At 36.1% G+C, this 13,453-nt stretch overlaps 1 protein-coding gene across 21 annotated transcripts; it reads right to left on the bottom strand.

Annotated features, from left to right (window-relative positions):
- Positions 1-55: 55 nt before the first annotated feature.
- B52 (serine and arginine rich splicing factor B52) lies at positions 56-13,215 on the bottom strand. Of its 21 annotated transcripts, XM_076310882.1 has the most exons (13): positions 13,079-13,124; positions 10,473-10,552; positions 10,267-10,393; positions 9,359-9,429; positions 7,548-7,643; positions 6,957-6,980; positions 6,750-6,806; positions 6,477-6,546; positions 2,384-2,457; positions 2,071-2,289; positions 967-1,092; positions 537-659; positions 56-473 (listed from the first exon to the last, which is right to left on the bottom strand). In XM_076310882.1, the coding sequence occupies exons 3-13, from the start codon at positions 10,390-10,392 to the stop codon at positions 320-322; spliced, it is 1,140 nt and encodes a 379-aa protein (XP_076166997.1). In that variant the 5' UTR covers position 10,393; positions 10,473-10,552; positions 13,079-13,124; the 3' UTR covers positions 56-319. The 21 variants fall into 21 exon arrangements, with proteins under 21 accessions (XP_076166997.1, XP_076167002.1, XP_076166996.1 ...); XM_076310887.1 differs by lacking the exons at positions 7,548-7,643; positions 10,473-10,552 and adding an exon at positions 7,673-7,753 and having other exon boundaries at positions 13,079-13,215; XM_076310881.1 differs by lacking the exon at positions 10,473-10,552 and having other exon boundaries at positions 13,079-13,215.
- Between the last annotated feature and the right edge of the window lie 238 nt (positions 13,216-13,453).

Here is a 13,453-nt window from a genome sequence, read left to right as displayed (position 1 = left end):
GTACAATAATTAAAATTAAGTGAAACCAACGTACCAGATTGGTTCAGTAAATAAATCATGTACAACTAATTATATTTAAGCCGATTGTTAATTACATTCTTTTTAAAGTTCACGTTTCCATGGAATTTCTGAATTTCACTCATCTTAAAGCGATGTATATATGTTAATTACAAGTAATGTCACAAAAATTGACGTCTTTACGACAAGGCATGATAAAATTGGCTTCTTGAATGTGTTTAATGTAGAAAAAGAAGGAAATAAAAGAGAAACTTCTTCAAGCTTCGCTCCATAATCCCGTTTTATTCGTTCGTTCGCTTCCTTAATCAGCTTTCTGTTTGTTACTTTCCGGTGATTTGTCTCCGTTCATTGGCGAACGGGAACGGCTGCGGCTTTTGCTATGTTTGCTGCCTGATCTGGATCTTGATCTGTCGCCTCTTGATCTTTCGCGACTAGATCTATCTCTGTAAGAAGCACTGAATTAAAAGGGACGACTATGAATTTGCTTGTCTTGCGCTAATTATATCGATTAAACTCACTTCGAGGGAGACTTGGCTTTGGATTTGGACTGCGACCTGGACTTTGACCTCTCGGCCTTGGACCTAGAACGAGATCTGGATTTGGACTTTGACTTAGATTTCGACTTTGAGCGGTCTCTTGATCTGTAAAATTATAGTTCAAATGAAGAGGAGACAGAAAATACAAGTAAAAATACAATTGAAAACTTCTCTTTTTTTCTTGTTAATGGGTGATGTTCGTGTACAAAATGAATATAAGCGGTGAGAGGCCGTTGTAAACGAGCCCAAACACAATGCCAACAAAGTGGGGGGATGAACGTGTGGTATGTGTGTTCAATTGTTGATAAAATTGCGCAAGAAACAAAGCAAATAAATAAACGCCAAAAACACTGATAAAAATCAATAAATTGAAAACGAACGAATAAATATACTAAAGGATCGGGATACTTACTTGGATTTGGAACGCGAGCGACTACGCTCGGGGGATTTGGATTTGGACTTTGATTTGGATTTAGAATGTGCCCTTGATTTGGAGCGGCTGCTGCGACGGCTACGGCTACGAGAGCTGCGGCGACTCCTAGTACAAAGAAAAAGGTTTTTGTCAGATGTTTTTATCGATAACTTAAAAAACGAATGCGTTAGCTAACACAATCAAGTTTAACGTATTACGAATCTTTAATTCATAGCTTTATTTTATTTTACACAAATTTTTTTATACCACGTGCGTCTAACTGAATCTGTAATGTGCAATTAAATATCAAAAATATTAATAATTTAGTAATAATTAAAAAAAGAGCAACTATAAGTGAAATTTGTAATGTTGAATTTTGATACAATGGTGATACTTAATTTTTTCGTGAATAGATACAGTGAGTCCTCGAGTTACGCGGTTATGCAGGGTGTAATGTAATAAGTAGGCTATACTTTAGGGGATTTATTCAGCACTCAGAAACAATGAACAAAGTTCATATAAACACATGTCCCTATTTCACCTTGTTTAACGTTTTATATATCTGATTAACTTCACAGAAAATGCTCAAAATGAGAACTTTGCAGGTGATTACTCTTCTAACACTCTCTGAATATTCGCAGATTATTACTACTTACAACACAAAACTCGCTGTATCTCTCGTAAACAAGGTAAAATAGGATATATTTGTTATTATTGTTTTTAAGTACTGAATAAACTTCTTAAAGTATTGCCCACTTATAACGTTAGACCCTGCACGTATTTTGTATGTGTGTACGTAACATATGTATTTATTAAAATTTTCATAGATTACAAGCAAAAAGAAAAATCAATTCTGAGATGAATACCAAATCGTATTGTGTCAAAAAAGTAGTCAGATTCGTAACTAAACTAAAATTATTAGCGTCTGTTCACAGTCTCTTCTTTCATGGTACTTCCTACAGTACATCGTTCATGTATGTCTCAACTTACACGGAAAATTTTAAATCGAATTAACTGCGTAAATGGAGGGCTTACTGTAACGAAGTTATTGATCTACGAATTAATGAAAAACATAATTGGAGACATTGTCGCCCCCGACAGTACCTTGATCGGGTTCGAGAACGACGATAATACCTTGAGCGGGAACGGGATCGGCGGCGAGAACGAGATCGTGATCGTGACCTCGATCTCGAACTGGATGACCTTGAACGACGACCACGTCTTTTGTCTTCGATGAGCCTGATCCTGCGTCCGTTAAGTTCTGTGTCGTCTAATTTGTCGATGGCGTTCTTCAAGTCCGAGTATGTTGCGAATTCTACAACTCTACAACATTAAATCGTATAATTTAACGAATTGGGTAACAAACTATTTTTATGTCGTTTTGTTATTAGTTTTCGAAACACTTGTACAAACTCACCCTTCATTCCTGCGTTGTTTGTGTGCATCTGCGTATGTCACTTCTCCAGCCTGTCTCATATAATCCTTCAAATCCTGAGCGTCACACAAGAACAAGAATTAATACATTGCAATGATACGACAGATTTTAATTTACGATTAATCATGAGATATGATTATATATTCACGTTATGAATAATGCTAAATTGTGTTCCTACACTAAGAGTAACGCAGAGGTTAAGAATGTATCCTGTGCACTTTTATCCACTATGTCCTATGTAATCCTTTTTTCTTGCGAAAGTATATTCGAAAATCTATCCTTACTGAAAAAAAGCCAAGTATAATGTCCTGTCTCTGTCCACATCTTCAAGGCTGAATATTATGTTGAAAATATGTGCTCGAATTTAGTATCTGCGATTGATGCAACCTTTCTTTTTATGCAATTCAATCTTTAAAACAAGTATAGTCGTTTAACAAAAAACCTCCACCCTGCAGAAAGCTATCCCAAGCATTTTTGCATTAGCAATAGGAAACTATTTCTATTCAAATAGATCAAGTATGTCAGTATAATATTTCTGCAGAGCAGCTCACAATACAATATCACTGTAACAGATCGCTAATGCTTGACGATCAGTGAAATAATGCTTGCGTACGAAAAAAAAGAAATTATATTTCTGAAATCATTCTGCAAAGTCTCTTTAAAATATAAATTAAATTGCAAACTTTGTGGTTCGATCAGAAACTATATCGATCGTTGAAAAGATGGAACTGCATAAGGCAGAGAGAAAGAGAGTTGCTCGTGAAATTAACATGAATAACGAATATGGTGATTGGTATTGCGCGTGCTGAAAAAAATTTCCGTCTATAATGCTTACTATTGCAAAAACTTATATTTCAAAGCTGACACAAAAGTAAATTGTAATACGTATACAGTAAATCTCACTATTGGTTGAAAAAAAAAAGAATAGAATTCTGAAGAGATCTAACCGATACAGAAAACAAAAATACTTTCACTGGTTTCCTTCAAGGGACTGTAGAAGACGTGGGATCCACTTATGGGAAAATGTGGGCCACATTTCCTCATTATTGTTACAGTGGACCGTCTGTGTTTTGGATAATTTGTGTTCCTCTTGACGTGTGTTGTCCTTTATGTTGTTTCCTCTACAATTTAGTGGACGTTCTCTTCTTGTCGAGTCTTGGTTAAAATCATTGGTATCCATCTCTGTCTCTGACTCTCTCTATCAATCTCTCTCTCTCTCACTCTTTCTTTGGTATCCATTGCAAACTTGTTCTTGTATTTGTGGGAACCAGGTACGGCTTTATCTTGTGGACTCTCTCGTTAGGTGCGTGCTTGTATACCAGTAGATACTCTCTATTTCATCTTGAGGTCTCTTCGTATCATCCGTGACACCAGTTTGTTTTTCTTTTTTTTCTTTCTATCAAAAACTCATGCAAACACGCTCGACGACCCCAAATGTGTGATCCGTATTGCGAAACTAAAAGACAGTGATCAGAATCATGTGTGAACAACACCTTGACTCTTCCAACGGATAAACTGGAAAACGCTTAGGTTACTGTAACTTCCCCTTGGTTATCTCCTCTCCGTACACACCCCAAAACAAGAGAAACTGAACATGACACGATGAAATTGCCTTGCATAAAGAAAAGTTGGTATTCCTTCATCATCAACACAAGCTTGTTCGTTTATGAAAGATAAGAACGCGTGCTGCTAGAAGCGCGATTCGCAATTGCAAAGAGATCCCATAAGTAAAGGATGATACGAACGATTTGATAACGGTATAATAATTTTTCAAACGAATGGATGCCTAATTTCGAGCACAGTCATATTATAGACATATAATAATACAAGTAAACTGTTAAAACTGGTCCCCTGCCTCTGGTACTGCTTTATATTTTTGCGTGTGCACGGTTCTCCAAGCTCGTCGGAATGATTTCAATAGAGAGATCTATATATATATATAAATGTATATATATACACATACATATATATATATGTATATATATATAAACCACCTGAACTACGGTGCACAGTTATAAATAGATATATATGGCAATATATGTATATATATATATAAATATATATAACAGTAAATGAGAACAAAGTTATACAAGTGTGTAAGTGTATAGAGATATATAATAGATATAATGTATATATCTAAAGAGTACACTCGGTTAAGGTGACGCATTTACCTTGGGCCCAGGCACCACCTTGCTTACGGACAGAGAGAAAGGCCAGACACAACGGCGCTTGGTCGGGTCGAACGGATCTGTGTGGCGTAGTCGCGGATGGTTCGGGTTTCGGCCCGTGTATGCCCTCATGGGTGGCCGCTGCCTGACTTACTAGATGGCTAGGTTGGTGGCGTACCAGTAGCAGTAACAGTCGGTGGTGTAGTAATAAATGTGACAGTAGAGAGTTACATGGTGAGACGGTGGTCACTAATTAATGGAAGGTAAGGAGGCAATTAAGAGAGTTGTGATATACATGAATTAAGAGAGCACGAGACGGTAAGGATACAAACTGATGAGATTTTAAGGGAGGTAGGAGAGCGGGTGTGGTTGTAGAGGATTGTGAGAGAATCTTTAAGAATCGAGACAAGGATGTAGAAGAGTCGGTGGTGGTAGCAGTGATGGAACACAGAGTGACGGTTGTAGAGCATCCAGGCAAAGAAACAGGTCAGAGTCGTTTGATGATTCGTAGAGGCAGACGTTTTTTCTCTCCACAGCGATCATGATGAGAGGATCGCAGATACGTAAGAACCTATCGTCACTGGGATTGTCACTGGGTTTCACCACGTATCACTGCGCAAGTAGTAGTAGGCGGTAGGTGGTAGGTGTACCCAGTGCTACGCGGCAATCTCTCTCACCCGGGACACCTCAGAAACCAACCTGGTGCCACTTGACCTCAAGGCGGGCCCATCGCGTGCATCGTCATCTTTATCATCGCACATCATCAGTCTATTGGCCCTATCGGTCGCCCCTCCTCGGCGAAGAGGACATGGCTCTTCGGAAAGAACATCAATTTTATTGTTTTTCTCAACTGTTGGCCGAACGTAAATGAAATAATAAATTGAAAAAGGAACACGTCGCAGAATTCGAGAAATCGACTGAGTGAGAAATTCGTTTTCATCAAAAGACAACCAATCATTCGAAAAGTACACCGATAGACGATATGTATATTATTTTTATAATGTATATTGATCAAGTAAGACTTGGTCCACATATTGCACACAGAGCAGAGCTATTTCTGTCTGCCTACTTTTAATTCGTTGACATGGATATATTTTTATTGTACGTATGTATTGTGTATATAGCATTATATCTTTTTGAGCAGGGGTTTCGAAAGTTGGCGTGCGTCCTGGTTATTTCCCACATCGTTCGCATGTTTCCCATGTTTTCCCAGATTGACCTTTGTCAATCTATCTCCTGTCTCTCTTGTCTTCTTCTTCTCCTTCGTTTGTTGTTCGATGTCTCTTCCATTCTCGCAACCTCTTCTTCCGAAAGCAGCACGCTCCGATTTCCTCTGAATGATCTACGTGCTTTTGTTCAAGGATGAAACGTTGCACTTTCGAGATTCACATCATGCCTGGTTTCACTCATATCTTGGGGATTAATATATTTCTGTTTCGTCCAATGTTTTGCACCTTTTCGTCTCTCTCACTCTATCCGCCCCGTTCTCCGGCTTTTCGTCAATTGTTAATTTTTCATCTCCTATCGAGCGGGCCGTGTATTCAGGACAAAAAATTTGATTTCGAATGCCATAGACTTACTTGATCAAAATGTACATCTTTTTTTCATTACTCGGAATAGAAGAGAGAGTTTGGATGAGTAAACGAACTTAAAATGACGAAAAGAAAAATCGAATAAAAAACATTATAATACTAAAATGCCGCGTGTAAGTTTGGTTCGACTCGGGCGATACGAAATGCGGAACAACATTGCCAGTTTATGTTTTTCTCTTTCTTTTCTTTTCTTTCTTTTTTTTGGGAGCGTGTTTTCGCATATCTTTTCTGGAACCTCGAGTGGTAATCAAACTCACGGAGAAAAAGCTATCATCAGACGTAAAAACACGAAGCAAGGGTATAGATATTGCTTACCTGCCAGCTGACGCGACTCGATAGATTTTCCACTGTGAGGCGGTACTCGGTGCGTGTTGGTGGTCCATATCTACAAAATGAAAAACAGAGGGGTATTACTTCATTCAATAGTTTATAATAGAAGCAGGTTTGTCTTGGACCTGACTTTAACGTTATATAATAGCGAAACTCTAAAATGGAAACGCAAATACTTGATTTGTAATTCAATATTGCAAGAATAAGTTGAATAAATAAAGAGATGTATCGTTAGAGCGTAACATTGGATGTATGTACCTGGGCAATGATTGCTTGTAGCTAGATGCAGTCCTCGTGTTTCTGTTCACACTATCTCTGCAAAAAGGGATGTCATGTGAACAGAAATAACGGATCGATGGTTAAACCTTCAGCAAATAACTACAGATCTGCATTCATTGCTCAGGCACACAATCAATCACCTGTTCCAATCGAATCAAATCTACTCAAAATGCAGCAATAGCGTACCTGTCGTGCCGCATATCGTCTCGGCTGTAACAAACACAATACCACACATCTATTAGTCGCCAATTACATTCGTTCCACCTCTCTCATCTACCAGTAATATCAACATAATGTCTGGGAGGGTTATCACTAGGCATTATGCTATAAACGGTTAAGATTTCTCAACTAGCGATTCTGGATTCCATTAGTTCGACATACTCGGGAGAGCAGTCAAATCCAAGACAACCAATTCGAACTAATTAGAAATCGGCGTGTGCCTAGACAAACTTTTTCGTGTTGCGAAAAAGGCAAAGCTTGTATCACGCGCTCTCTATTCTAGAGCTCATCATATCCAAGGTTACGTTCTTCCCTGTACCAGGCGACATGCAAAATCATTTCTTGTACTCGCTTACAAAGTCGTATTTTAAAAATGCACACGCACGTGATACAAGTAAAAGCAAATTGTGCCAATGTACATCGTTCTAAACCATTGAAGAACTTTTCCATTTACTCGGAACTAGTGAAAGATTTTGCATGTCTCGAGTTGACTGCCATCAGGGGAGTAGGGGATAATGATCGCTCTGATAAAATAAAAAAAAGGATAGCGTGTCTTACGCAGATCGCCTCGAGTCCCCATAACCACCACGGGAGTCACCATAGCGCCACTGGTCACTACCCCTAGGTGTCCCCCGGGCCCTCTCTACAGTAATTCTGTAACAAGACACATTGGATATGCTTACTTGTCTCTCCAGGAGCGTGAGCGTCCGTAGCCACGGTCGCCTCGCCTCCCTGAAACACCCCGTGCTATCTCCACCGCCACTCTGAAACACACCCAACAAAACCCCGCCTAAGTCCTCGACTAATTCTTACTCTAAAGGTGCTTCCTTCCTTCCTTCCATCCATTTTCTTTCCATTTCCTCAGCCTCCTCTCGAAATCCGTTCAAATATCATCAGCCGCCTCGCCTTATCTATCATCAGTCCAGCCACTGAGGCGCTGTCCCCTCTCTCACGCTTGTCTTCATATCCCCTCTCTTTCTCTCTCTCTAATTTTCTAGTTGTTGTCCACTTAACGCGAAACTTATTAACCAATCTAAGTGTACACACTTTTGACGGGCTTTCTCATAATTGACTGGCATCTGCATACTCGACTCGCTTACATCTTTCTGCGTTGTTTTACAACGCTTAAGAATCAGACAAACTGTTCACACGATCGCCAGAGAATTATGAAAACGCATCGACTACCGTTCTCGTTTTTTTTTCTTTTATTTTCTGGTTATAAGTTTTTCTTTTTTCTTTCTTTTTTTTTTAAGAAGCAATATACATTACTTAAAATGCTGAGTCATTCGTTATACAAAGTATCAATATAGTCAGTTTATGATCGGGGAATTGATGGAAGTAGTTCAAAATGGCGGCAAGTCACATCGGCTATTTAAGTAGGATGCACTTTTATTCCAGAACAAATCCAATCGATAATTTGGAGGACAGACGCCGTTCATCGAAAGCGTTGACTTAAAGGCAATAGAAACCAAAAGTATTGTACATATTTGGCATTTCAAATTATACAGAAGCAACAGCAGATAATATTACTGGTACGAGATAAAATATTCAAACAGAACTATAGAAAGACTTCAAAAATATGCAAGGACTTTATTCTTTAAACACAGGTAACAGAAATAAAATTTTGAAAGGGCAAACATTATTTACTATGTTGTTATGTGAATTTACGAGTGACTTTTATTTTTACAAATGATACTTATTATTAAATTATATACAAGCAAAGATATCAAATAATTATATTTCTTTTCTGCTTTTTTTTTCTATCAATAAAATTCTACGATGCCTTTAATTCCAAATACAAATATCTGGGGAACGTCTAGAACGAAAGCACTTCACTCAATAATACATAAAAGGGTGTTTAAATAAAAAATGAATATATCGTCAATGCTATTGCTTCTCATTAACAATCCTACTCATTCTATGCAACATTAACAGAATTGAGTAACTTTTGTGTTAAAATTATTTTTAACAAATGTTTCGCGCTCAACGAATATTGATCAATTTTGAGCAAAAATTATTTATATTAATTATGTACGTTAACGTTGCATTTTCAATATATGTTTAAAACACAGCTATAGTAATATATCTTGTACGCATGAAAATTAAATCTTGTGATGGCCAATAATTACATTATTTGAAATATCCTAAAAGAAATGTGCAATTAAAGACTACAAGTTTTAATGGTACGTTTATGCCTGGTACCAATAATATTATAAAAGAATTTAAAAGTGGATTAATGATCCACAAATCAGATGAATTGTGAAAAGAAACTAATCATGCAACACATGCTACCTACACCATTCTCCTAACATACGCTTTAATCGTCTGTGTGTGTGAAACGTATGTATCAATAAAATGGTACGCATTACCTTTCTCCTAGCAGCTCCTTCCCATTGAGCTCATAGACAGCATCATCTGCGTCCCTATAGTCGTCGAATTCCTGCGAACAGAACATTTTTATTACAAATCATAGTATAACAAAAATGATCAAATTTCAGCTTTTGCATGCAGCAGAATCATTATATCACTCATGTTATCCAATATTTCTTACTACTAAGTATGGTGCATTTGTACAATCAGTAACGCAAATATCCATCAATTTCTGTACAATGCACATTTATAGAACATTGCAACAGACTATTTAAAGAAACAATTTCATTAATAGCATGAATAATTTTGATTTAATATTACAAGAAATGTTTCTAATATAGTTTAATGGATGTAATTGCATTGCATTCATTTTATATTAACCAAGTTGACATTGAAGACATATTTATACATGATACCGTTCTGGAACTTTATAATTGGTATTTTACCTCGGAAGTGATAGGCAATTAGGTGTCGGTTACAAGTAACAAAATTTCCCTTTGATTATACATAACTTACAAACATTTTGTAGATTAATCGATGAAAATCAGCACACATCTCCATTAAGCAGCCACAGTACCAATGTGTTCAGGGCTCAAGGTAGGTCAGATCAACTCACGAGTTCGAGTTATTTTCAAAATGAAACACTTTACACTCTACATGCTTTGGTCCACAATTTAATGGTAAAATAACTACTATCTTTATCCATTTTCGTACGTTCTAACATTTGTAAAATTACAAAGTGGTTTCTCTCTCTCTCTCTCTCTCTCTTTTTTAATTATCTTTGAAATCTTAATGAAGTTAAATCAAGAATGTTACAGCATTATTGACAGATTTTTAAATAACAGAGGACCAAATTGAGTGTGGCAAAGTGTTGGGTACATATTTAGAATTTGATACAGGTACTTACAACAAAGCCGTAACCATTCTTGATGAGGACATCACGGAATCGACCGTAGCCTCTGAAAAATCTCTCAAGGTCTCTTTCCCTGGTGCCGTATGGAAGCCCACCGACATAGACCCTTGTCCCTACCATACTGTAAAAAAAACAATTGAACCACATTAGACTTACCACAAAGGCAAATCCATTCTTCATAGCGACCTCCTTGATTCTACCATATTTCCGGAAGAACTTCTCAAGGTCGCGCTCTCTCACCCGGTATGTTAATCCACCAACGAATACTCGGGTGCTCATTCTTAAAGGAAAATATAAAAACACCATACATAACAGGCTTCCTTAAGAACCTGCCATTTTTAGTCACATGACAACATAAGAACTGTTACGTTAATTTCGAATATTCTGGCTGAGAATTGCAATGCAACTCACTTATAAAATTTACATCAGTGCTATTATTCCATGTTTTTGAGGTAACTTCAATCGAAAAAAACTTAAGTATCAAGAACTCGGGATTTTCGCATTGAAAGAAGGCTCCGCGAGCAAGATAGAGTTTACGCTATGAATAATAAATTGACTGAAATAAGTCACAAGTGCAATACAGAAGTGCCATTGTAATAAGAAAATAAATTAAAAATTTATAAAAGAGGACATGTTATGCTTCATCATACATCCTCTGTTGATCATCACACAACACAGTTGAACATCTATTTTGATACTAGTAAAACTTGCACAACCTTGTATAATGTTAACAACAATACAGGATTGATCTTGAGTGAGCATAAATTTAATTGTACTGCAACGTTTGCAATAAGAAGAAACAGAAAATTAACATGCTGCTTATTAAAACCATACATATATATACATACACATATAAATATATATATAAATAAATAAATATATATATGTATATCTGTACGTAAATACATATGCAACTTGAAACTACTTAGTGTTAATTGCATACACATAAGAACAATGAAAATAAGCATTTTACAATTAAGCACGTAACAATTTTAAGCATCAATAAATGTTTTCAACAATACTTGAACAATATTGTACAACACGTATAATGATTTACTTTCTGTAAACATACATATGTATAACATCCGAAAAACGGATCATAGAGAAACTATATATATAAAAAGCTGAAGCAGCTTATTGAATGAACATTTCTTTCAATTCTACAGTTTTCAAAGCATAAAAAAAAAATTATATAGTAATTTTTATGCAACATGTTTTTTTAATTATGTTAAGCACATCTCATGCACTTGTGGGTAAAGACAAACATTTGTTACCAATAGTATTATTTTAAAAAAAATTCTGCCAATACTTAGCGCATGAATGATGAATCATTATACAATATGCTAAGGTGTTTATGTCTCCATGCTTACTCAGCCAAAAACGTGTTTACACAAGAATGAGATGAGTGGTGAACATTAATCATGTTCGGTACTTGTATTAATACCGCTAATGTAAACAAAAAACAATTACAAATGGAGGAAGTGATGTATAACTCTACTGGTGTGAAATTTGAAATGTTTGTTTCAATTACTTAAGAATAATACAATCGGTTAATACAATGAAAAAAAAATATCCCCAGTAGGGACGACCTTGATTTGTGTTCTTTTTTTCTTAGCTGTTCCTACCAACTTGTAAAATTAACTTGATTTCACTATCTTTTTCATCTCTTCTACTGACTGTCGTTCAAATGTGAAAAGCGATATTCTATTCAACGTACCGAACTTGTCTAATGTCACAAATGAAAAATTAAAAGAAGCAAATATGTAAATTTCAATAAACGAAATTTCAAGTTTCAATATACTTTGTTAAAGTTCATTATCGTAACATTAACCTTTAAAGATTTTCTAATTAACTGTTCCTGAATATAAGTCTTATCGATTGAAGTTTTAACGTCTCTAGTAAACTTCATTAATGTTGTTCCTTGAACACGAATAGTCCGCGTCTATGTGCCGTAAGCATCATTTTTCAAATTGTTTTCTTTCTTACGCATCTCGTGTACTCCTTTAAAGGTTAAAAGCTATCGATATCTTTTTTTTCAATGAAAGTTTCGCTCGTTTTTTCTGAGTGACGCCGTTTACATTATACGGGTGAAAGAAACTCGATCCAGAAAATATTGTACAATATGTTTCATACTCCAGCGACAAACTGTACTTTTATTGGACACCCGTTTCATAAAATGGCGGTCGTATGATCACTTATCGCCGCCTTTTTTCGCTGCGCAAGCATTTACAAATATACATAAATAAAAAACACGAAGCAACTATATTTTACAAAAAAAATATACAATACTGCTGTAAAAGAACTATATTTATTGAACAATATTATTGCTACTTATGGAAATTTCTCGGTGATTACTAAGATAAAATGCAAATATTTATCCATATCGAAGATAAATATTGCGAATAATCTGTTGATTGCGATATCTACCGAGGTGAACGATTAATCGTGTTGTACGCGTATCTCTTGCGGTTGATTACGAAAAAAAACCTTGAGAGCGACTAGCCATATGACGTAGGATATTTAAAGTTACTACCACATTATTAATATATATGTATGTGTATATATATACATATATATATATACATTACAAAAATTTCTCATAATAAGCAATAACCGAAATATTATAAACACGGATGAGAAATTTGACCGTTGATGAATCACCGTTAATGCATCGTGACATGATGTGCCGAGAACACTCGTCGCAAATAGGAGTTACATCCATAAAACGAAAGTATTTGCAAACAATTCCCTTTCCCTCGAGCGTACGCAATTTTAAATAGTTAAAAAATAGTATCTGTAAATTTACCTGGATGCACGTAAAACAACGCTGCTTTCACCACCAAAATCTTATGCTCTTTCACGACACGTTACCACTGAAATTACTAGAAGAAGTAATGATCGGCGTCTGAAGTAAGATGGCTCGCTGCAATAACGGAAACAAAACGGGGTTCACACAACAGAAAACAAAGTCGCTTGCTGTCTGAGTCTCGACAGCAGACGCCTGTTGCTAGAAATCTATGACAATTTAAAGCAAATTAAAACAACTGTATTTAATAAAATAAAATTATCGCACGGAATATATACAATATTTATATAGCTGATATATTTTATGCAAACATATTTCTTAATATAGTCTGCCATAAATTGTTATCTCCACCCTTTCAAAGTCGTGTTATGATTA

This window comes from Ptiloglossa arizonensis, chromosome 5 (assembly GCF_051014685.1).
Source record: "Ptiloglossa arizonensis isolate GNS036 chromosome 5, iyPtiAriz1_principal, whole genome shotgun sequence".
Lineage (NCBI taxonomy): Eukaryota > Metazoa > Arthropoda > Insecta > Hymenoptera > Colletidae > Ptiloglossa > Ptiloglossa arizonensis.
This window is presented reverse-complemented; position numbering and strand designations above follow the sequence as displayed.

What these genes read in the sequence shown, in the direction of transcription:
- B52 (XM_076310881.1), bottom strand. Translation starts at nt 10,392, where the DNA reads ATGGTAGGGACAAGGGTCTATGTCGGTGGGCTTCCATACGGCACCAGG. An exon ending in AAGGAGCTGCTAGGAGAAAG is followed by an intron (nt 7,644 to 9,358) that starts GTAATGCGTACC and finishes GTCTTGTTACAG; the next exon opens with AATTACTGTAGAGAGGGCCC. An exon ending in GGGGACTCGAGGCGATCTGC is followed by an intron (nt 6,981 to 7,547) that starts GTAAGACACGCT and finishes TGTTTGTTACAG; the next exon opens with CCGAGACGATATGCGGCACG.